The sequence below is a fragment of the Mustela erminea genome, chromosome 15 (genome assembly GCF_009829155.1).
Source record: "Mustela erminea isolate mMusErm1 chromosome 15, mMusErm1.Pri, whole genome shotgun sequence".
Lineage (NCBI taxonomy): Eukaryota > Metazoa > Chordata > Mammalia > Carnivora > Mustelidae > Mustela > Mustela erminea.
This window is the reverse complement of record NC_045628.1, coordinates 65195924-65221064: the sequence shown is the minus strand read 5'-3', so window position 1 is coordinate 65221064 and position 25141 is coordinate 65195924. Positions and strand designations below refer to the sequence as shown.

At 41.4% G+C, this 25141-nt stretch overlaps 1 protein-coding gene and 1 long non-coding RNA gene across 6 annotated transcripts in view; one reads left to right on the top strand and one right to left on the bottom strand.

Annotated features, from left to right (window-relative positions):
* The window catches only part of MRPS31 (mitochondrial ribosomal protein S31), a 36448-nt gene extending 18150 nt beyond the window's left edge, over positions 1–18298 (bottom strand). For 2 of the 5 annotated variants that reach the window (XM_032315144.1, XM_032315147.1), the window contains exons 1-4: positions 18080–18296; positions 12805–13089; positions 2861–3019; positions 1940–2077 (exon numbers count right to left, since the gene is read on the bottom strand). In XM_032315144.1, coding sequence (XP_032171035.1) covers positions 1940–2077; positions 2861–3019; positions 12805–13089; positions 18080–18195 — 698 coding nt within the window. In that variant the 5' untranslated portion in view covers positions 18196–18296. Of the gene's footprint in view, positions 1–1939; positions 2078–2860; positions 3020–12804; positions 13090–17551; positions 17641–18079 lie in introns of those variants that run through there. The other 3 variants (XM_032315145.1, XM_032315148.1, XM_032315146.1) reach the window with 3 other exon arrangements.
* A 121-nt stretch (positions 18299–18419) lies between these two features.
* Positions 18420–23952, top strand: LOC116574421. The gene is made up of 3 exons (XR_004279284.1): positions 18420–19471; positions 19569–19640; positions 23917–23952. It is a non-coding gene; the product is annotated as an uncharacterized LOC116574421 (long non-coding RNA).
* Positions 23953–25141: the final 1189 nt, after the last annotated feature.

Here is a 25141-nt window from a genome sequence, read left to right as displayed (position 1 = left end):
CATGCTGAATCAAATTTTTTTATGAAATCACATTAACTGAAAAAATTCAACTACCATATTCAAATTAGATAAAGTAATCTCAAATCACTTAAGTTTTCCTTTAACAGATCCCCAAGTATTCCTAAACAGAGGTATTTACGCTCCCCAACTATTTTCAGTGCTTTTGGGTCCCTCTCCCCACCTGCACGCCCTCACTTTGCATCAGGTTAACAGGCTGATGGATTAAGGTAACTCACAGCAAACAGGGAATGACTTGGTAAAGTATGGAATTTTAGAATGTACTAAAGAGGAAAGGAAGGGAACAGACATTTGCTGTGCATCTACTATATATAGCTGGCACACTCCTTTCCCATTTTTCAAGAAAGCCATTTAAGTCGGGCTTCAGTTTCAGCATTTTATAGATGGGGACATAGAATGACAAGGCTATAAAAGTTGCCCCAGTCCCAGAATTAGTCAGTGGCATAACGCCAAGATTCTGAGGCAGGCCAGAATGACCCCAAAGCCAGTGCTCTGTGCCTCACCCCTCTCAGAGGTCTCTTCCTTGGGAATTAACCCAAGGTGTATCTAGTCCCGGACTGTCTCAGGCTGTCCCAGGACAGAGCAGGGTAAAAATCTGGTATCCCATCATTCCTCTCCCTTACTCTAGAGTCCTTCAGTCAGTTTAACACAGTCATTATATGCACAAAAACAACCGTCCTACTCTTTAGCTTCTCCCTTATCACTTTCTAATTTCTGAGAATTTTTTTTTGACAGACACACACGTGTGTTGGCAGCGGCGGGGGTGGGGGGCCGGAAGGAGGAAGAAGAGAGAGGGAGAAGGAGTGAAAGAATCCTAAACAGGCTCATCTCACATCCCTGAGATCATGACATGAGCTGAAATCAAAAGTCAGACACTTAACCAACTGAGCCACCCACCCAGGTGGCTGCCACCTTCTAATTTTTAATGATGGCTAATATCATTAAGAATCAAACTATGATATAGCATTCTGATGTAGTTTCCCTGAAATTAAATATTTTGAGGAATCTTAAGTAAAACTCCAAGTATACATTATACTCTATCCAACATGTCATAGGCATAAAATCACTTTAAATTAGTAATTCAGGGAATCCCTCTAAATCATTGTAACTTCTTGAACTTGCTTTGTTAACAGCTGACTATCTTTTACAATCTTCCTGTACAAATCAGTAGTTTAACTTCTGATTAACTTGCTGGGACTATACTTAAAAGAAAATACAAAGAATACATAACATGTCAAAAATACTCACTGTAAGCTCCCCCTTCTATCAAGATCAGTTAGTTTTTCTTAGAGCATACTAAATATCTGGTTTCCCCTCCCCAAATATTACTTCATGGGCTTGAAGGGGAGAAAACAGAAACTTTCTGTAAATAAACACAGCTTTTTATTATAAAATAATTACATAAGGCATGGCTTAGCATCTTTAAGTCTGCAAATCACCAAACTCAAATTGCCACAAATAATCTACCACCTTAAGGTATTATAATGGATCTTTCTTTTTTTTTTTTTTTTTGTTTGATGGTGGATTATTTCTCTAGGGTATGAATAATAATTGCATAGAGATAGAAAAATTAGATAAATACTGTTATGTACATATCAGAATGAAAAATAATGCTTCTCACAAGTGCTCATTTGTTCAGAATTCAATCAGTTCCACTTACCTTAAATCAGGAGACCTCCACTCATCATGGATAAATAGGAGGCAGGGCCCAATGTGATTAATGGTATAGAAAAGCACAAGACTACTTAACCCAGAACATTCGTTTCCTCTATAGGAAATGGTACATGCAGGGTGAGAAGAGAGATATAAATGCGTCCATAATGCTCAAATACCTATCAGCAGTAACACGCACAGAATAAAGTAAATCTACAGAGAAACAAATAAAACTAACAAAACCAAACAGACTGCAAAGCCCGAGTACCTTTTCTTAAGATCATCAGTCTTCTGTCCCATCAAACTGTCAGTTCCTTCATCAAACTGAATTTGATGCACTGGTCTTGTACTAACTCTACCTGTGGCAGATTTGGCAACTTTCATATCTGATATTATGTTACTGACGCTGAAATAAGAAAAAGGTCAAGTGTATTAGAAACTGCAGCTACAGGACAGTAATAAACTTTCTTATACATGAGATTCCTATTATTTAATTCATATTTCACCTCCATGCACTATAACAGCACAAAGCTTTATGTTTAAATGAAAGATTGTATGTCACATGTTAATTCACATCCCACAAACCACTAAGATTTATATTTCTTTTTGAAATACAACTTTTGAAGGTATTCTTCAGAAATGTTCATTTAAAACATAAAAGTGTCACTTTGATGTGACACTATTAAAAAAAAGTGTCACTTATGAAACAGTATCAGACATCTGAAGTAGTATATCAACTTCAAACCTGGCGTAAAATAATGAGATGAGAGGCAGAGTGAGGCGGTGTCAGCTAAAACATAAGGATAAGAGTAAAGGTGAAGGAAACAGGCCTGAAGATGATCATACTGTACATAAGACCAGCAAATTATTTAACAGGAAAAAATTAATATTCTCAGAGAAACTATCTTATTCTTTTATTTGTTTTTTATCACAATACTGAATTTATCATTTCTTTTTCAGGGACAAGAAATTGTGTACTTCGCAAAAGAAAAATTTTAACCATTCCATTGATCTTTGAAAGACTGCAATCTTACTTAACATGTCAGTTTAAAAAAAAATTACTAATATTACACCTATGAGAAATATTTAATGTATAAATTGATATACTGTGCACCTTACTCACCAGTCACATGAAAAGAATCTATTTGGAAAAACCAGCATTACCGACAGAACTATTTGATTTACTAACCTGATTTTAGTTCTTTCTCCATCTTTCTGTGTCTTTGAGACTTCCTCATGCTGCTGGAGTTGCCTGAGCAGCTCTGACTTGGTTGTCTGCTTATCAAAACGGAGGAAATCTGCAACAGCAGATGCTGCTGCTTCCAACTCAGGACTCACGGACTTGGTTCTAACAAAGAAAATGAAAAACAAGAAAAAAAATGGCATTATCTATTATGCCATTAGTTTAGTGGAAAGTAAAATGATTCTTTTCCAGAGAAAACTTTGTCATTCAAAAAATCCATTTCTGACAAAATCAATTATTTTTAAATATTTGGCTTTTTTTAAAGTAGGCACCACACCCAGCCTGGGGCTCAAACTCACGACCCTGAGAGTCAAGATTAAGAGTCACATGCTCAATCCACAGAGCTACCCGGGTGCCCTAGGTATTGCTTTTTTGTTTTTAAGATTTTGTTGATTTATTTGGGGCGCCTGGGTGGCTCAGTGGGTTAAGCCGCTGCCTTCGGCTCAGGTCATGATCTCAGGGTCCTGGGATTGAGCCCCGCATTGGGCTCTCTGCTCAGCAGGGAGCCTGCTTCCTCCTCTCTCTCTGCCTACTTGTGATCTCTGTCAAATAAATCAATAAAATCTTTAAAAAAAAAGATTTTGTTGATTTATTTGACAGAAAGATACAGCAAAAGACGGAACACAGTCAGGAGTACTGGGAGAGGGAGAAGCGGCTTCCCGCAAAGCAAGGAGCCCGATGAATGGCTCGATCCCAGGACGCTGGGATCAGGACCTGAGCCGAAGGCAGACACCTAACAACTGGCGTCCCAGTATTGGTTTCATATAAACTTTAAAATGTCAAAAGTTGAAGGTAATGGATACTTACTGAAGCACAATACTACCTCAGAACACATTAAAGTAATATATTAAAGTATAAATTAAGCACAATACTAACTCAGAATATATTAAATTAAATATATATTTTATATATATTATATATTTATGTAATGAATAAAGTAGAGGGGTGAGAAAAAAAAGAGTGGCGGTTATAGTTCACTGGATTTTTAGATGCCAATTTATTTCAGAAACTACACATATTGCAAGCCAATATTAAAGTAGCTAAATCTATTCACATATCATGATAGATCCATATGATGGAATAGTACTCAGCTCATGCTATTAACATGAATGAAACAATGACAAGTTGGATTAAAAAAAAGGATGCTCTGTAATATTCCATTTATACAACTTCTGGAACAGGCAAAATTAACCTACAGTGAAAAAAATCAGCATAGTGATGGCCTCAGGACAGAAGGCTACTGATGGGAAGAAGGAAATAAGAAATGCTCTGTGTCTTGATAAGCATGTTGGCGATGTGGGCAACATGGGCCTATGGATTTGCTAAAATCCTACAGCTAAAATGCATATGCTTCAGAGTGTGTAAATTTTACCTTGGAAAAAAGAACCATAAATCATTATCATGACCTAGGAGGAGATGGAAAATAGGTGAAGATATAGACGACACAAGAATGGCAAAAATATTGCTTACTGAAACTGTGTGACAGGTACAAAGGGGTTCATTACGTGATTTTATGTTTTAAACTTTCCGTAAGAAAAAGCTTTAAACAAAGCTCTTCCTCAGTAAATTAGGATAAATTAATGGAAAAATGTGCCAGACATAAAAAGAAATTATCTACATTATTACATATTAACTCACTAAGAACTGCTCTCTCAGTGAGTGGGATCCAAGTTAATGTTTTACTTTCTACATAATGATCAGTTGTCTAATATGTAAATCAAAATTCCCAAATCCCCAAGTTGCTGGATAAAGATTTAAGGACTTCACCTAAGATATGAAAACTCTAAAATCTGACTGTGTCAAGGAAGAAAAACAGAATAAAAAAGGGAATATTACAATTCATATTACTATTAGTTAAAAAGAAATGAGCTACTTACAAAACTGTTACCTATGAATAAGGTCTGAACTTTATCGCAAATCACTTTCCTAAACTACTTGAGAGGTTTGTTTTCAAATTTTAATATACATATTTGATCAGAGTGTACAAAGAATATAAATGAGTATTCATCTTCTAGAACCATGCATTTTATCACAACAGTGTTCTTTACAATCATAGTTTCTGGTTTTATAATTTGAAATGTTGTAGTTAATAAAAATTGTCAGGAAGCTTCTATCATTGAAATAAGATGATCTTTACATCTTGAGATCCTTCTACCCAGATTTTTAACAAGAGAACTTGCTAAAATAACAACCTGTTCTATCCTATAACTCAGACTATTGCATGAAAACATACTTTATACCATTCTGTACTTCCTCAATTTATTTAAAATGAATTGTATGGCATATACAATTTCAGAAAAGAAATTCTTATAACGAGTAGGATCCTATTAAGGGGACACAAAAGTTACCACAATTTCTGGCAATCTGATGACACGTTTTCAATAGCCTAAGCAGCACCTGGCTAGCTCAGTCAGTTCAGTGCCCAGCTCTGGATTTTGGCTCAGTCCTGATCTCAGGGTTCTGAGAAGGAGCCCCAGGGCGTGCTCATTCTCTCTCACCCTCTGCTCCTCCCCAACTCCACTCTCACCAGGGAAAAAAAAAGTCTCAAACATATGCAAATCCTTTTACCTAGAAATTCCACTTCCAGGAGTATTTGTCTAAAGAAAATAAGCAGACACATACATGGAATTTGAGGGATACTACACCCTCCAAATTCAAGGCCTAAGCAGTTATATCCCTAGTACCTGAAAGCAAATCATCTTTCAGATGTCTGCATGGCTTTATGCATAATGTTATTTCAGGCCTTTTTCTTTTAAAGATTTATAGAGATTACAAGTAGGCGGAGAGGCAGGCAGAGAGGGAGAGAGGAGGAAGCAAGCTTGCCACCAAGCAGAAAGCCCGATGCGGGGCTCAATCCCAGGACCCTGAGATCATGACCTGAGCTGAAGGCAGAGGCTTTAAACCACTGAGCAATCCAGACGCCCCTCAGGCCTTTTTGTTTTTGTTTTTGTTTTTTTTTTTTGAGAGAGAGCGAGCACAGGAAAGGGGTGAGAGGCAGAGGGAGGAGGAAGAGAATTTCAAGCGGGCTCCATGCTCAGTGCAGAGCCTGATGCAGAGCTCTTACAACTGTAAGAACATGACCTGAGCTGAAATCAAGAGCCAGTCACACAGCCAACTGAGCCACTCAGGAGCCCTAGTATTTCAGGCCTTTGCTTAATCATTATTCTCCCATGATCCCTTTTTAAAAAATAGCCCCTCTCCAGCCTATCTTATTTTTCTTCACATTTCATCACCTGACATATTGTGTGTCTATGTTGTGTGAGTATATCTACTCTCTCCCACCCCAACTCCCCCACTATTCCGTAAGGAGCAGAGACTTTTTTTTGGAGACTGTTTTGTTCACTCTTCTCCTCCATCTCCTTGGACACTGCCTGAGATATAATGACAATCTAAAGCAGCTGAATGAAGTTCATCATAGCATTATTTTATACCAATGAAAAACTAGAATAATCTAAATTTCAATTCGTGGATTCATTAATTAATAAGTAAGTGAAACCTTATTGGATGATGAGAGCAGATAGTTGCTTAGTTAAGAGAAAGTTAAAGTACGAGCTAGAAATTTTGGTTATTGCTGTACTCACCAGGGGTCTTGTTAGGTTCCACAACCCATTCAGACTCACAAAATTACCACAAACGTGTTTGGTCCAGTCTGTTCAGAAAAATAAAGGACAGAACCACAGCGCACTGGCAGGGCAGCCTCACGTGTCCCTCTTGGTGGCAATCCTTGCAGCACTCATGTGGATGACACCGCACCCGCCATCCAAAAGTTAGGAGACCCATAGGCTGCAGGTGCAGGAGCTGCTTCACTTAGTGCCCCATGAGAACTGGTTCTCTCTTGTACCAAGGCCACAGAGCTTCCATAGTCCCCACAACGGACATGCATTTATAAGAGCAACTGTGCAAGGAAGTCCTAGGTACATAGGGTGAACAGTGAGGTATTGATATTCTCCCAATCCAGATGTGATGACCCCTAACTCGGGGTCAATTTCGCCATGGTAATGTTCCCTTTAGTACAACAGACATCAACAGTTATCAGGTTAACAGGTGTGGCAGATTATATTTTTAGAAAATAGAGACAGCAGTATTTCTGGTGCTACAAACTCTTCCAAAACCTTGCCACGTTCCTATAGAGAGAGGGACTCCATGTTCCCTCCCCTTGAAACCAGAGCAAACTGTGACTGCCTCGATGAACACAATGATAGAGATGACGCACGGTGACTTGCAAGCCTAGGTCATGTAAGATGCTGCAGCTTTGGTTTGGCTCTCTTGAGATGTCTGTCCCTGGAACTGAGCTAGCAGGTTATGGAGAGGCCTTGGCTCAGTGTTCTGGCAAAAAGCCCCAAATATAGTCTCAACCAGGAGCTAGCACCAGCCACTGGAAAGTACATGAGCGAAACTTCCGCTTGCACTGGCCCTCACTAGTGCCGAGTGGGGCCGATACGGCTACCTCCACCACGCTCTGCTCAAGCCATGGGATGGTTTGTTAGGCCACAACACGTAACTGGAAGATTTTGGGATCTAGAAGTTGGGTACTACTGTAACAAAAAACCTAAAATGTATGGGAAACCTTTGGGTATTAGGCAGTGGGTGGAAACAGGAAAGACCTTGAGGCAAGTATACATGAGAAACTAGAGCCTCAAAGAGACTTAGAGTCTGAGGGCCCTCAAAGCCGCTATAAGGGAGAACTTTAGGAAAATCAACATTACTGGAAGCTGCAGGAAAGGGGCCTTCTGTTTAGCAACACTGTTGTTTGTAGTAACATGGAAAACAGGAAATATACCCAGGGAATTGGGTAAGCCAGTCTAAGGAGACTTCCAATGTAGGAGGTGCCTCTTGGCTTCTTAGTTGCGGATGATAAAATTCAAGAACACAGAGATAAGAAAAAACTTTACCATATAAAGGAACCAAGATTTGCTGGAATCAAAAGTAAAACATTTTTCCTTCTTAGCTCCTCCAGGAAGGAAATGATGCTAAAATTCAGAAATGGCTTCGGATACGATCTCACTGATATGTGGAATTTAAGAAGAAGGCTGAGGATCATAGGGGAAGAGAGGAAAAAATGAAACAAGATGAAACCAGAGAGGGAGGCAAACCATAAGAGACTCTTAATCTCAGGAACAAAACTCAGGGTTGCTGGAGGAGAGGGGATGGAGGGATGGGGTTAGTGGGTGATGGATACTGGGGAGGGCATGCGTTGTAACGAGCACTGGGTATTATATTAACACTGATGAATCCTAGGCCTGTACCCCTGAAACAAATAGTATATTATCCGTTAATTAATTAAATTTAAATAAAATTTAAAAAAGAAAAAAGAAATAGCTTCTGAACAGAGATCAAATTCACTGCAGTGTCAGGAAAACACTGTTTAATGATAAAGCCATGGGTATCACTACAAAACCCCTTGTTAAAATCTTAGATTTTTTCAAAGATTTTATTTTTAAGTAATCTCTACACCCAACATGGGGCTCAAATTCACAACCCTGAGATCAAGAATTCCATGCTCAGGAAATTTGGGGGGCTCAGACAGTTAATCATCTGCCTTCAACTCAGGTCACGATCCCAGGGTCCTGGGATTGAGCCCATATGAACCCTGTATCAGGGTCCCTGCTCAACAGGGAGGCTGCTTCTCCCTCTCCTGCTCCCCCTGCTTGTGCTCTCTCAATCTATCAAATAAATAAAATCTTAAAAAAAAAATTTCATGCTTTACCAACTAAGCCAGAATTTCATGCTCTACCAACTAAGCCAGTCAGGCTCCCAAAGATCTTAGAAAGATTTAAAATGGTGCCTTAGGGAACCTATGAACAGACAACAGGAATTCTAAGAAACTAATAGGTGTGGTCCCACAGGCTTGCACAGGGAGTTCAATGCAGAATAGGACCTAGATTCTCAAACAATGCCCTAAGGCACCCTGGAGCACCATAGGGAAACACAGCCATCAGTCAGTGCCGTGCAAACTACTAAGTCAAGGTGGTTCCCAGTGTTAACACAAGACCACTGCATTCCTTTTGATGATATATTTTTGTGAAGATGCTTTTCTGGCGGTTGCTATGATAAAAAGCAAGTACCACTCCCCCACCCCAATCAATATGAAAAAGGAAAGTATCCAATCTTATCCAGTAGGAGTCCTAGGTTATACCATAAAAACAACACAAATTCTTTCTGGCTCACTTTCTCTTGAGACACTTGCCTTTGGAACCCAGATGCTACGCAGTGAGAAAGCCCAGGCCGCACAGTCCTGCACTAAGGTCTCAGCTAACAGCTAGTTTCAACTGTCAGAGCTATGAATGAGCAAACCTTTAACTGATTCCAGCCCCTGGACTTCCAAGTCTTCCAAAGTCTTCCAAGGTAGTCCAGCCCCTTGGACTTCCAAGTCTTCCAAAGGTATCTTTCCACTGTGTCCTGTCCAAAATGCTTGACCCACAGAATCCATGAGCTTTAAAAATGGTGGTGGGTTTTTTTTTTTTTTTTAAAGATTTCATTTATTTATTTGACAGACAGAGATCACAAGTAGGAGAGATGCAGGCAGAGAGAGAGAGGAGGAAGCAGGCTCCCTGCTGATGCAGGGCTTGATCCTAGGACGCTGGGACCATGACCTGAGCTAAAAGCAGAGGCTTTAACCCACTGAGCCACCCAGGCGCCCCAAAAATGGTTGTTTTATGCCACTAAATTTTGGAGTAATTGCTGTGCAGCCACACTAACTTTATCAACAGCTGTTTAATATATAATACAAATAAAAAACTAAAATCAGGTCATACATGGAGCCATGACAGTTATCATGAATCAAAGATGATTAACCCAAATCTGAACATCTCGGATCCCTTAAAAAAAGAAGGTGGGGAACAAAATCATTAGATACCTTAAAAGCAATTTTTTTTTTTTAATTTGAGAGAGAGAGACAGAGAAGCAGGCTCCCTGCTGAGCAGAGAGCCCGATGTGGGGCTCGATCCCAGGACCCTGGGATCAAGACCTGAGCCGAAGGCAGAGGGTTAACCCACTGAGCCACCCAGGCACCCTAAAAACAATTTTTTAATTAAGTAACCTCTATGCCCAATGTGGGGTTCAAATTCAGGGCCCCAAGATCAAGCACTACATGCTCTTTAGGGCCAAGGGCCCCTAAAAGACACATTTTTATTTTATTTTTAAAAAAGATTTATGTATTTATTTTAGAGAGAGAGAGAGCAAATGCGGGGAAGCAGAGGAAGAAGAACAAGCAGATTCCATGCTGAGCATATAGCCCGATGCGGGGCTTGATCTCACAACACCTAGATCATTACCCTAGCCAAAACTAAGAGCCTGAAGCTCAATGAACTGCGCCTAAAAGATCAATTTTTAAAACAAATGTATCTCGTTCACCAATATTTTGATGTAGGACCAAAGCCCTTCTTTGAACAGAAATTCCAACATGTATCTTTTATATATGCACTGCACCACAGAACATCCTCCAAGAGTTCCAATTTTGGTTTCTTTAAAGTGGAAACTCAGATCAAGAACTTAAAAAAGCTTACAAAGCATTCTGAGCGCAGCATTTTCTTACATTTTTCTGCTTGTCTCATTCATACCTAATTGGAAGGGAATTAAAAAAAATTTGTTCTGAGTCTTTGCAAAATATTCAATTTATTTTAACCATTTCTATAATAAATAATTAAATTATATAATTGTAATAAAAAACCACAATGGGTCACAAACAGGTCTGGAAGCTTAAAAAAAAAAAAACCTGTCGATAAAGATAGATATATATATGTGCATGTGTGTGTGTCTAGCTCATCTAATTCTACATACTTTTACTTACTATTTTTGGTTTATTTTGTTTCTAAAAAGGAGGAGGAAGATGGGGCACCTGGCTCATTCCGTCAGTAAAGCATCTGACTCTTGATCTCAGGGTTGTGGGTTTGAAGTCCACATTGGGTACAGAGATTATTTAACAATGAATAAATAGAGGAGAGGGGGTACCTATGACAGGCATACACTGAATTAGCTTATTCTCTACCACCCAATTAGCATTTCAAGGATGGTTTTGATACAATGGGATACAATACAGAAACCAGTAAATTTCATAAAAATATTAAGTCATTCTAGAAAGTAGAAATCTACATTAGCAGGAGCCTGGGTGGCTCAGTCATTAAGCGTCTGCCTTTGGCTCAGGTCATGATCCTGAAGTCCTGGGATGGATCCCCACATTGGGCTCCCTGCTCAGCAGAAAGTCTGCTTTTCCCACTCCCAGTCCCCGTTTGTGTTCCCTCTATTGCTATGTCTCTCTCTGTTAAAAACCTTTAACTAAAAAAAAAAATCTACATTAGCTGCTGATTCTGCTAAGAGACGTCAAAGATGGGGTTGTTTAAGCCACATACCTTATTACTATTTGAATCGATGACATCATCTGTGTAAGACTCACCATTATTTAAGTATCATTAAAACAAAACACTGTCATTTAAACTACAACACAATGCGAAAACATTATTAGAATCAGTGAAATAGCGGCACCTGGGTGGCTCAGTAGTTAAGCATCTGCCTTTGGCTCAGGTCACGATCCCAGTGTCCAGGACGCTGGGATCCAGCCCTATATCTGGTTCCCTGCTGAGCAGGAAGCCTGCTTCTCCCTCTTCAGCTTCCCCATGGCTGTGTTCCTTCTCTTGCTACCTCTATCATAAATAAATAAAATCTTAAAAAAAAAGAATCAGTACTCTTTTCACAAGCACAAGTAATTACAATATTCTGAGGAAACCTCATAAGCTGAGAGCACTGATAATTACTGGTCAAAGGAAGTCATATAAAACAGTTCTAATCAACATGCTTAAATTCTATCCTCAGTGGAATTTTTAAAATGGAGATTTCAAACCCAGTCCTTCAGAGACATGAGGCTACCTCCAAATCAGGATATAAACAATTTGGTAATTAACAGTTTAGAGAGGCAATTAAGTTGCAGTTAATAACACTGATGAATATGTAAGAAAACGTGTGGAATTCTCAATTAGATCATGAATCTCTTCCTCTCTAGATTGTATGCAGGTGTCCCCTTCCTATTTAAAGATTTTTTTTCCCCCTTTTAAAAATTTTTAAGTAGGCCACCCCACCCTCGCCCAGGGTGGAGGCCAACACTGGGCTTTAACTCGTGACCTGGAGATCAAGACCTGAGCTGAGATCAAAAGACAGATGCTTAACCAACTGAGCCACTCAGGCTCCCCTTAAAGATTTTATTTTATTTTTTTTTTAAATATTTTATTTATTTATTTAAGAGAGAGAGACAATGAGAGAGGGAATATAAACAGGGGAAGCAGGAGAGGGAGAACCAGGCTTCCTGAGGAGCAGGGAGCCTGATGCAGGGTTCAATCCCAGGATACTGGGATCATGACCTGAGCCGAAGGCAGATGCTCAGCACCTGAGCCACCGCCCCAAAGACTTTAAGTAACCTCCAAACCCAAATAGGACTTGAACTCACAACCTCAAGATCAAGAGTCACATGCTCAACCCACTGAGCCAGCCAGGTGCCTCTCCCCTTCCTATTTAAATATAGAAGGCTAACAGTAGGGGCACCTGGGTGGCTCAGTGGGTTAAGCCACTGCCTTCGGCTCAGGTCATGATCTCAGAGTCCTGGGATTGAGTCCCGCATCGGGCTCTCTGCTCAGCAGAGAGCCTGCTTCCCTCTCTCTCTCTCTCTCTGGCTGCCTCTCAGTCTACTTGTGATTTCTCTCTGTCAAATTAATAAATAAAATCTTTAGAGAAAAAAAAAAAAAGAAAGCTAACAGTATCTTTCATGTGTTAGAGTCTCTGTGTTTACAGACTAAGTCTTCATGTAGCATCTCCCAGGTCCTCTAATTTCAATTTTATTTTCCTAAAAGAAAAAGGAGTTTCAAAAATTACTTTCAATGTAATTGAAATTCAGTTCAATTTACCTCTTCTTTGGGGCATCTTCCAGAGTTTTTTGAAGGCTGCCAATTGTAGCTTCCACACTCTTGTGTTGTCTTCTGCTGGATGGCTTTGTTGTTTGTACATTTACTGTGCTTAACTCAATTTTCATGCCCTTAATAATATCTAACAAGTTTTTTTTTGTATTCTCCTTTACACTCTCTTGGCTCTCTGTTTCTTTGGAAATCCCATGCGTTGGAGCAGACTGCTCATCTTTCTTGCTATAATTCACACTGTCAGTGCCAAAGTTTCTTTGGACATTATTTTTTGTCCTAGAAAGAAGCATTAAAGAAAAAAAAAAATGAAAAATACAATCCAAAATAATAAAGGAAGGATTCAAAACACTTCTTTTATGTGTTTTTAAAATTTTCTAATTAGAATCCTTCCCTTTTGTTTTTATTATTATTCTCAGCAACCGTAACAAGCGCAATGTAACATTTTTTTTAAAAAATTTATTTATTTATTTGACAGGCAGCTATCACAAGTAGGCAGAAAGGCAGGCAGAGAGAGGAGGAAGCAGGCTCCCCACTGAGCAGAGAGCCCCATGCGGGGCTTGATCCCAGGACCCCGAGATTATGACCTGAGCCAAAAGCAGAGGCTTTAACCCACTGAGCCACCAGGCGCCCCAAGAGCAATGTAACATTTATTGAATATATACTATGTGCTTAGTCTGGTGCAAAATATTTATTACATTTCCTCATGGCCGCAACAACTCCGTATTACCCCCATTCTGCAGATAAGGAAAATAGAAACCAGAGAAGCGAAGTGATTTACCCAAGGTCATGTAGCGCAGGGCTCACTAAGGCCTCAGATACACTGGTGAGTCACAAAGGGGTTACAGGTGTGCTGAGACTGACTGATCACCTGGTCCTTGGGGTAGCTGGGTGATGCCTTGGGCTGCTAGAGCTCCTGTCTGTTGCCTCCCTCCGTTTACCTCAAGGTTTGACACAAGATCATTTTCTATGCATTCTGTGACATTTTAAAAAGGTGGTAACTTTGTGATCCACCATCTGTGGTGGAAATATCACCAAGATGAAAGATTTTCATAAAAACCTTATGGGGAAAGACCACTTTCCAGGATGAACCCTTGGATACAATAGAAACTGTAAAGGCCAAGATTCGGGATAAAGAAGGAATTCCTCCTGACCAGCAGAGACTGATCTCTGCTGGCAAGCACCTGGAAGATGGACGTATTCTGTCTGGCACAACATTTAAAAGGAGTCCACTCTTCATCTTTGGCTGAGACTTCACCGTGGTTCTAAGAAAAGGAAGAAGTCTTACACCACTCCCAAGAAATTCTTCTTGAGAATTCCTTATGAGAGAAAGAAGGTTAACTGTCCTGAAATACTATAAAGTGGAATCAGAAGTGCCCTTCAGATGGATGTGGTGCTGGAGTCTCATGGCTAGCCACCGTGACAGACATTACTGTGACAAGTGTTGTCTGACCCATTGCTTCAACAAACTGGAAAACAAGTAATTGTGTATGTGTTGATAAAAGACATGAACTATGGGGTGCCTGGGTGGCACAGTGGGTTAAAGCCTCTGCCTTCGGCTCAGGTCATGATCCCAGGGTCCTGGGACTGAGCCCCGCATCGGGCTGTCTGCTTAGCGGAGAGCCTCCTTCCCCCTCTCTCTGTCTCTACCTGCCTCTCTGCCTACTTGTGATCTCTGTCTGTCAAATAAATAAAATCTCAAAAAAAAAAAAAAAAAAGGGTTCCACAGGCTGCCTGGTTGGCTCAGTCAGGTTAAGTGTCTGCCTTTGGCTCAGGTCATGACCTCAGGGTCCTGGGATTGAGGCCCACAACAGGCTTCTTGCTGGGGTGTCCACTTCTCCTTCTGCATGCCGCCCCCCCTGCTTGTGCCCTCTCTCTGCCTTTCTCTCAAATAAGTAAAGATAAAACCTTAAAAAAAAAAAAAGGTTGCAAAAACCATGAGAGAGTTAATAAATTGCAATTTACTATTCTCAAACCCCAAACTAACTACCAAGTCCTTCTTCTTAACATGATATAATACTACCTCTTTAAAAGGTATAAAAATACAGAAATTTCTTTTTTTTAAAGATTTTATTTATTTATTTGACAGAGAGGTCACAAGCAGGCAGAGAGGCAGCAGAGAGGGGGAAGCAGGCTCCCTGCTGAGCAGAGAGCTGGATGCAGGGCTCGATCCCAGGACCTTGAGATCAAGACCTGAGCCGAAGGTAGAGGCTTAACCCACTGAGCCACCCAGGCGCCCCCAGAAATTTCTATTAATAAAGAAAAGTTACTTTCTTTAAAAAACATGTCTGAGTATTATTCTAATGTCTGGGTGTTATTCTAATCTGATCAACTTTCTCACTGAGCTGCATGTCATTTAACCAATCACCATTTGTAAACTAAGCTGAAATGGACCAGTAAAAAGGATATTCAATGGTACTTTCCACTTTTTTCATTAAATACATTTGTGAAAAAGAATGACACAAATGATTACATCTATTTCAAATTCATGCAAAAGATCTGCCAAATTTAAGTCACCCAAATATCTAAAATTTTTTTGTGGTGTTAAAAACCTTTTGATACTTGATATTGAAGAACTTTTATTTTTAGAGATGCATTTATGTATTTGAGAGAGAGAGCGTGTGAGCAAGAACGCAAGCACCAACAGAAGGGGCAGAGGGAGAAGGAGAAAGAATCCCAAACAAGCTGAGCACGGAGCCCGATGTGAGGCTCGATCTCAGGACCCTGAGATAATGACCGGAGCTGAAACTGAGCCAGACATTTAACCAACTGCACCACCCAGGGGTCCTGATACTGAAGAAATTGAAAAGCTAGGGCACCTGGGTGGCTCAATCACTTAAGCATCTGCCTTCCTCTCAGGCCACGGTTCTGGGATCCAGCCCCACATCCTCCATGTGGGGCTCCCTGCTCAGTGGAGAGCCAGCTTCTCCCTCTCCCTCTCCCTCTTCCTCCCCCCCTCCCCCCGTTCCTGGGTGTGCTCTCTCTTACACTCTCTATCCCAAATAAACAAATCTTAAAAAAAATATATTAGAAAAGTAACAAGCTAATGAATGTGTTAGATTAGAAAGGTAAAATGTACAAAGTCATTTGTTAAATACAATGAATATATGAATATCTACTCTGTGCTGGATACTATACTATGCATTGATGATAGGATACAATAGTAAATCAGAATCTCATGGTCCCTATCTTTCTGAAGCTAACAGGCTAGAACATCTCAAACTTCAATATGCATAAGAATTACCTAGGCCTCCCATCAAGGAATCCTTATGCAGTAGCTTTGAGGAGGGACGCCAAGTGTTTGCATTCCTAACAAATTTCAAAGTAATACTGAATTTGCCCATCAGAGGACCACATATCTGAGGAGCTACGTGACACACGTCCTTTAGTCCTTACAATCTTACAGGACAGGTTTCACTACTTCTGTTTTATACAAGAAACTGATGCTTAAAGAGGTTAAATCGGTGGTTCTTAACCTTTAGGGATCATCTGAATTATGTAGGGAGCTTATTTAACCCACTGAGCCACCCAGGCGCCCCCAGTAGGGAGCTTATTTAAAATACATTCCTGAGTTGCTAAGTTTGGTATGCTGCGCAAGGACCTGCATTTCACCACGATGCCACGTGCTTCTGATAGGACTCATCTCAAGACCGCATATCAGACCCTGGGCTACATATCATATCAACTTCTCAAAGCTAGGCAATAGCAATATCAGACTAGGGACCCTTTAATGAAAAAAAAAATGGCTATTGCCAAGAATTCTGAAACAAACTATTTGATCTGCTTATAAAAATGTGAAAGGCTATCAACTAGAGGCACTTAACAATTAGAAAGCAAAACTAATTACATAATGATGATCTTTATAATCAGTACACAGGATCTTCATCATATCATTCAATATACGGTACAATTCAGTTTAGGAAAATATTATTTCAATGTTAAAGTTAAATATTAAAGGTATTATAACAAAGGTGGCAATCAGGAGAATCTCACATATAACCTCCCATCTTTCAATGTTTCCTTCCAAGACTACTAGGGGGCCACAGAAAGTAATCTATGTTTAGTGCAGGAAAATCATGTACGGGCAGTAACTCCCTAATACTCAAGTAATAAAACTTCAGTCATAACCTCCCACCAGGGCTTGTTTCCACTCAGAGCATTTCATCAGCACTTCAAATACAACACATCCAAAATCACATTCAAGAGCTCGCCTCTCACACTGACTAACCGTTTTTCACCCTTCTGTACTGAAGGGGCTTCTTACTGTTAACAGATATTTTGAATTCTAAAACTATGACATATTTTAAAAGCTTTCTCAAAGGTGCTCTTCAATCTTCTATTAACATTAACAGTACACCTGTCTTGTAGGGTAGCCTGCTTAAATCTTTTCTCTACCTTACCCTTATTTCGTATGTCACCTCATATCAATTCTACCTGTGCAATTGTTCTCCTCTGTCCAGCTACTTTTCCCCATCTCTATTGCTACTAACCTGCTTTGAGCTACACTCAACCATAGTAACCCTGGCTCCAAATCGTTCTGCTTGGACTACATGCAGTAGAATTTAGTTTCCATAATGATGAGAGTTCTTGGAGAATGACCAGCAAGACGAAGTATGCATGACTACTTTTCTTGCCTGGCTAGCTCCAACCCTTGATCCCCCTTTAGATTTTATCAGACTTCTTTTCCGGAAAGGATACTCTGAACCTCTCCTGCAACAGTCAGCTGTCCGGACTTGCTCACCCAGCCACGACTGGAATTAATAAAGCATTCTGTGCTGCCCACACCATCTCAGCTTCACTCCGCTAAACTTGATTTGCATGCTTGGTGAACTACAAGCTTCGTGGTGGCAGAACTGTTGTTATTCGGGGTTTAACGCCAGTATCGGTACAGTGTGAGTACTTTAAATGACGAATCAAAGAAAAAAATGGAGGCAGGAATGAGACCGTTATAGTCTCGGGAAGTTAAAAAAAAAAAAAAAAGGAGTGGGTGAGACAACTTTGCTTCTGGAGCCCGGACTGAATGGGGGGAGGCGTGGCGGAGCGCTCGGGACAGGAGCCAACCTTGTACCCCGAGCTCTGTTTCTCACCCCCGTTATGACCTTGGGCAAGTCATTTTAGCTTTCTGGGATTTCCCGTTCCTCAGCTTTAAAGCAACGGCCTCTGAGATCCCGCGGGCTGGAACATCCACCCCAGGAAGCGGAGAATGACCACTGAACGCCCCGGAGGGTGCCTTGACACCCGCAGGGCCAACAGCGCCCAAATGCGGTACCTGACCGTTCCGTGCGGAGCACCGAGTAGCACAATCGCAGCCTCTGAGCCTCCAGAGCATAAAGGGAAGCGGGAGAGAGGGCGCAGAGGTAGGAACGCGGAGACCCTCGGAAACATCGCCAAGACACAAACCCAACTGGGAGCACAAACGATCAGGCCGTCCCTCCGCCAAACACGTCCCCCGCTCTCTCTTTCCGTTCCGCCGCCTGGCGCGTTCCTTCCCTTCACGTTCCGGTGGGCAACAGGGGCCTGTAACTGAGTTCCGGGCTCGTCCGCGGCCCGGCCCCGTAAGCGGCGTCCGGGCGATTCTAGTGGCCTAGGTGGAGTGGATGCCTGAGTTCAGCTAAGATGCGCGGGTTCAGGCATCAGGACCAGCGCGGGAGAGGAAGAGAGTGGAGGAAGATCTAGTGTGCAATACTACTTTGAGGGGCGGGGAAGAGGCGGAGAACTGACCCCACTGGGCGCTGTCTGGGGGAGAAGGTGCACAGCGTTCATCACATTTTCAGAATGGCCCCTGGCCACAAGGTTAAAAGAGAAAAATTACCCTGGATCATAGAAATTAGTATTTCTTTTCAGTCTCTGTTCTTGATGTAGCGTCAAAACATGAGACGTGTATGTTTCTTCGCCCGCCCCCCACCCCAAAATTGTTTCAGAGAGAAAAATGAGCAAGAGAAAGGCGTGGCTTCGTCCTGCCCTTGAGGAAGGCCACGAAGGCTGAACGAGGGGGGTCAGACCTCGGCGTGCATGAGCAGAAACCCCGGCAGAAGGCCGGCTGGTAGGTCACGCGCGAACCTCTGGACTGCACTTGCATGGTGGCCGCCGAAGGCTGACGCCAATTTCCCTACCGTTTCAAGAGGGAATCAAGATTGGTGGCGAGTGTTTTGTAAACGGGAATACAGAAAAGCGTACGAGTCATAAACACGTTGGGAAAATGTGCCTCATGAATTAGTAAGGACTGAAATTTACCCTAGCTCAACTTTCTTCCTTTCTTCTTCTTTTTAAATTTTTAAATAAATTTTTGTAAGATTGATTGATTTTAGAAAGACTGAAAGATAGGGAAAGGGGCAGAGGGAGACAACGTCCAAGCTGACTCCTGCTGAGTGCACAGCCACAGGTGGGCCTCCATCCCAGGACCTATGGGATCAGGACCTGCATCGAAGCCAAGAGTCCAACGCTCAAAAGACTGAGCCACTCAGGCGGCGCAGACTCTCAACTACTGCTTTCCGGAAGAGGCCGTTAATGATTACCCTAGTTAAAACAGCCTCCTGCACCACCCAGTCCCAGTCTCTGGCAGGGATCGTTGTTGTCTACCAATCCCCATCTGCCTCTTCCTCTGGAGTTTTCCCTCTTTGTGGCTACAGAAGAAACATTTCCCAGTCTTCCTTGCAGACAGGTACCTCTACATTTTATCAACAGAATGTGAATAGAAGTGATGTACCCATAAAAAAATGGGCACAAATTCCCCTAAAACTTTTCCTCTTTCCTCCTAGTTGGAATACAGACAAGATTATAGGAGCTGAAGCAGCTAGGAGATGGAGAGATGAAGGCTTTCAGAGATAAAGGTGAGAGCCACCCTACCTCTGTCCCTTGCTGCCTCCTCCAGACTCTCACAGAGGAAGGGGGGAGGGGAACCCTTCCTTCTTGTTTAAATATATTTCTTAGTTTCTCTGTGACAGGTAGTCTAGATTGTATCTTAACTAAGGTACCCTCTATGCCAAAACCTTGTTTCATTTTCTACAGAGTACCACCAATGGAAATTTATCTCAAATTTATGTGCTTTTGTTATCTCACTCTGACAGAATGTGTGTTCCGTGAGGGAATGGACTTTGTCTTATTCACTGCTGCAGTTCTAGTTCCTAGAACCGTGCCTGTCATATGATAGATGCTCAAAAGTATTTGGGGAATACATTAATTATTTCCAAGTACAAAATAGGTGCAGAGAGTTTAGGATTTGCCCAACTTCTTGCCGCTAATCAATGGCAGAGCTAGATTCAAACTCAGAACCACTTAACTCTGATATTCTTGTTCATCTTGGAATACCTGAGGGTTTATGATTTTACTTATGCATAAAGTCACACGGAGGCACTCACTAAACACATAAATGAGTAGCTCAAAAGATCTGAATCCGAGATTCTAGCAAGAACCTAGGTGATTTTGGTGCAGGTGGTCTTCAGACAAAATTTTGAGATACACTACAATCACAGTGTGGCTTACTTAGCTATTTATAACTCTACATTCATTTAGGATACACATAAATACAAAGTGTTATAATTGGTGTACTATTAAAAGTGATGATCAGACTATTACTTCTGATGAACGTCAAAGTCCTAATGCTCAGCAAACAGAGCCAGACGTAAGAGGCCATACACTGTATGATTCTGCTTCCATAACAGTGTGAAGAAGACACAGCTAAAGGGAAGAAATCAGATCAAAAGTTACCAGAAAGTGGGGATGGAAGGAGGGGATTGGGTACCGCAGAACATGAGGGAACTTTTTATACTTACTGAAATACTCAGGGCGTCTGGGTGGCTCAGTGGGCTAAGCCTCTGCCTTCGACTCAGGTCATGGTCTCAGGGTCCTGGGTTAAGCCCCACATCGGGCTCTCTGCTTAGTGGGGAGCCTGCTTCCCCCTCTCTCTCTGCCTGACTCTCTGCCTGCTTGTGATTTCTGTCTGTCAAATAAATAAATAAAATCTTAAAAAAAAAACTTACTGAAAAAAAACTATATCTTGATTCTGGTGGGGGTCATGGCCTTTCACACTTACCAAAACTCAAGACTTGTACACCTAAAATGTGTGATTTTTACTGTATGTAAATGATATAGCTCAGCAAAACTGATTTGAACAAAAAAGTTAATTAAAATAGTTAGAAATCTGCAATTATAAAATCAGTCACAAATTAAACCACAGGAGAAATTTAATATATCCTAAGAAAAAGAAAAGAAAAAACCTGTCCTTTGAAAAAGTACAATTTGTGCGATGGTTCAAAGCAATCATTTATAAAAGCAACAAAAATGTAGCCTGAAAGTAGAAAATGTTTTTCCTCCTTCTTCTATTCTGCCATGGACTCACTAATCATTTTCTTCTCAGTGCCCCCTGAAATGCACTTTCTAGAACAATGTGCCTTTGGCAAGAGGCAGCCAATCAACTGAAATAGGTCCTGATATACATCAGGGACTTTGTCCTAAATGTCTCATGAAATTCTACACTAATTAACTCGACAAGCGTTCCATGAGCGGAAAAGGCAAAAATTATTCTATATTCCAGTTACAGATTGCTGTGTAACACACCACCCCAATACTTAATGACTTAAAACAACAATTTATTCTCTCTCACAGTTCTGTAGTTCACTGGGTGCAGCTGGGTGGTTCCCCCTTGGGGTTAGTCATGTGGCTACAGTCAGTTTGCAGCTAGTCTGGATTGGATGTCTCGGATGTTAAACATCTCATTCACATATTTAATGGCACAGCTGGGATGGCTGGAAGACACAGGGCCTGGCCGAGTAATATTCTCTCTCTTTCTTGCTTCCTCTTTCTCCACGTGGCCTCTGAAGGGTAGCAAAATATGCCACCTTAAAATATACCACTTGGGTCATAAAGGTCATTTTGACCTGTGGACATTTAAGATGCAAATACAAGTGGAGCTCTCTGCCCTCCCCCTATTTGCCTAAACGCAGGACATAAACTTTTGAAGGTGTTCCCCCTCCCTTCTCTACCAGGAAAGACAATTTAAGCACTGGCTACCGCTCTAGAAATGTCAGCCCAGAAATGGCACTAAAGGAATCCACATAAATAACTTTACTAACTATCCCTTAGTTTACATTAGTTCCCCCCCACCATATATTTGCCTTTTTACGATTTGCTGCCCTAGAAACTGAAAATCCTTTGCCCTGCTCTTGTCACTTCCCTGAAAATTCACCACTGTTTTCTTAAGATGCTATAAAAGCCCCAATTCTAACCACCTCTTTGAATTACTCATCTCTGAGTGCTCTCAGACACAGAGATATGTCTGTGCGGCATATGCATTAATGAACTTCTATTTGTTTTTCTCTTGTTAAACTGTCTTCTGTTAGTCTAATTTACAGGGTCCTAGCCATTGAACCTAAGATGGGTAGAAGGAAAAGAGATCTTTCTCCTCCCCTGAACCTCTCTACCTGGCTAGCTTGGGCTTCCTTACAAAGTAACATCTTAGAGCATTTGAGTTTTTTACATAGAGACCAACTTACCATATAGCCTTACATACAGTGAGCATTCCATGAGGCCCAGAGTAACACTGCACAACTTTTTCCAGCATTGGAAATCACATAGTATCACTGCCGTGGTATTCCGCTGGTAAAAATAAGCCATGAGGCCAGCCCAGATTCTAAGGAAAGGAACTGTACCTCCCCGGGACCCTAGGAGGAGTGGCTCGTAGGGCCCACCTTTGGAGACTTGCTCCCATCTCTCAGCAAACTTTTAATTACGTCCATTCACTGTACCAGCCACTCTGCTGTCTTGTTTTGTCTTTTTTTCTTTTTTAAATATCCAACTATTTTGATAATTGTTTAAGAACTCATTTCAGTTTATATAAAATATTGCAAAGAAGTATCACATACATTATTTAATTTGGTCATTGTGATACTAATAGAGGAAGCCAGGACAAGGATTTTTATTTTTTTTAAAAGATTTTATTTATTTATTTGAGAGAGAGAGCATGCAGAGGGAGAGGGAGAAGCAAACTCCCCACTGAGTGGGGAGCCCGGTGCAGGGCTTCATCCCAGGATCAGGACCTGAGCCCAGGGTAGACGCCCCACTAGCTGAGCCACCCAGGTGCCCCAGAGCAAGGATTTTTATCCCCAGAGCAAGGATTTTTATCCCCGTTGTACCAACAAGAAAATGAGCCTCAGAGAAGTTCACGGAGTCACCGGAAGTCACGTGACTAGTAAGTGCCAGCCCACAGCCTGCTGACTCCCAACCAGGGCTTTTCACTGGCTCTCATGCGGCCTCAATGGCATGTTTGTGTTTCACTGGCATCATTCCAGCCCGAATGTCACAGTTCACTTGACAGCGTCCAAGTGCTGGTGTCGGCAAAACCATGCCTCTGAGGTTAGTGTGGTAAGACAAATTAAGAAAAAGCAAACAAAGCTTTAGGGAGCTGCCCACTGGAGAGATTTTAATGAGCCTATGTTTCAGATGAAGATTATAGATATTGATTGTACTATTTTTTAAAAAAAGGGCTTATTCAATCTGATTTGATTTTGCTTATAAAATATGAGATAACCCTTGTGAATAAAGTAGCAATAAATTGGGGGGGTCCCTGGGTGGCTCTGTTAGGTAAGTGTCTGCCTTCAGCTCAGGTCATGATCTCAACATCCTGCGATCACCACTCCGCACCACCCTGCATCTCCCTTTGCCCCTCCCCTCCCATTTGTGCTGTCTCTCCCTCTCTCTCTCTCTCTCTCTCTCTTTTTCTCTCAGTCTCTCAAATAAATAAATAAAATCTTTAAAAAGAAAAGTAGCAATAAATTTGCCATTATGCAATAACGTTAGAGATGATGCCAAGGTAACTTTTTTTTTTTTTTTTTGACAGAGAGAAAGACAGCAAGAGAGGGAACACAGCAGGGGGAGTGGGAGAGGGAGAAGCAGGTCTCCCACAGAACAGGGAGCCCGATGCAGAGCTCGATTCCAGGATCCTGGGGTCAAGACCAGAGCTGAAGGCAGACGCTTAATGACTGAGCCACCCAGGCGCCCCTGATGCCAAGGTGTCCTAAAATAATACATAGACAAGTCATGAATGTTCAAAGGATCACTAAAGAAAATATTAAGGTCTCAAATATTTTTATTTATTTATTATTTATTTAGAGAGCAGCAGGAGGCGCAGAAGGAGAAGGAGAAGAATCCCCACTGAACAGGAAGCCAGACACGGGGCTTGAACCCAGGACCCTGAGATCATGACCTGAGCCAAAATCAACAGTCAGACACTTAATGGACTGAGTCACCCAGGTGCCCCCGGTTTCAAATATTTATACTGATGCTTCAAATATGTTTCAAATATTTATACTAATTGTTTAGCATTACTTCACAATGCCAAGCAGATGTCGAAGTCAATAAAAAAGGGAGGATTTGCTGAGGTATGTTAGAGAGCTAACTTCATGGAGCTCCTCACCTCCTTAACACCTGGAGACAAACTGACATTGGGTCCAATACTATAAGCAGACAAAACTCTTTGAAGTTTGCCATGCGACATAGACTACCCACAAAGTTCACATAATTAAAGAAAAATAAACTCTAACATGTGTTTTTATACTATTTGTATTTTAATCGAAAGCAAAGAAATGAAAAATTAAACAATCACACTAAAACTTCGTAGCTCAGGGGGCACCTGGCTGGCTCAGTTGGTAGAGCACACAACTCCTGATCTCAGGGTTGCAAGTTCAAGCCCATGTTAGGTGTTGAGATTACTTAAAAATAAAATCTTAAACAACAGCAACAACATGGGGGCACCTGGGTGGCTCAGTCATTAGGTGTCTGCCTTCAGCTCAGGTTGTGATCCCAGGGTCCTGGGAACGAGCCCCGCTTCAGGCTTCCTGCTCAGCAGGAAGCCTGCGTCTCCCTCTCCCACTCTCCCTGCTTGTGTTCCCTCTCTTGGTGTGTGTCTCTCTGTCTAATAAATAAGTAAAATCTTTAAAAACAACAATAACAACACCTCTACAGAAGGTGCAATAGACACAGTAGAATGTGGTTGTTCTGGGATGTATATAGTGAAGGACCAGGCTCTGCCCAAGAAACTTTGGTCAAGTTTTCTTACCCTCTTTGGGTCTCAGATGCCTTATCTGTGGAAAGGGAATAGTAATGGTACCTACCTTCAAGGTGGCTATGAGGATTAAGTGGGTTAAGACGTGTACAACTGCTTAGAACAGTGCCTAGCACACAATAAGCACTATAGAAGTGTTTGCTACTTTAAAATTGAAAGACGAATGGTAATATCCTTTGAAAGTTTAAAAATTACAGAAGCTGTAAGGAAGACAACTTTGTTTTTGTAATGAAACTTGAATGTTTCAATAATTGTAGACATACAGAAAAGTTG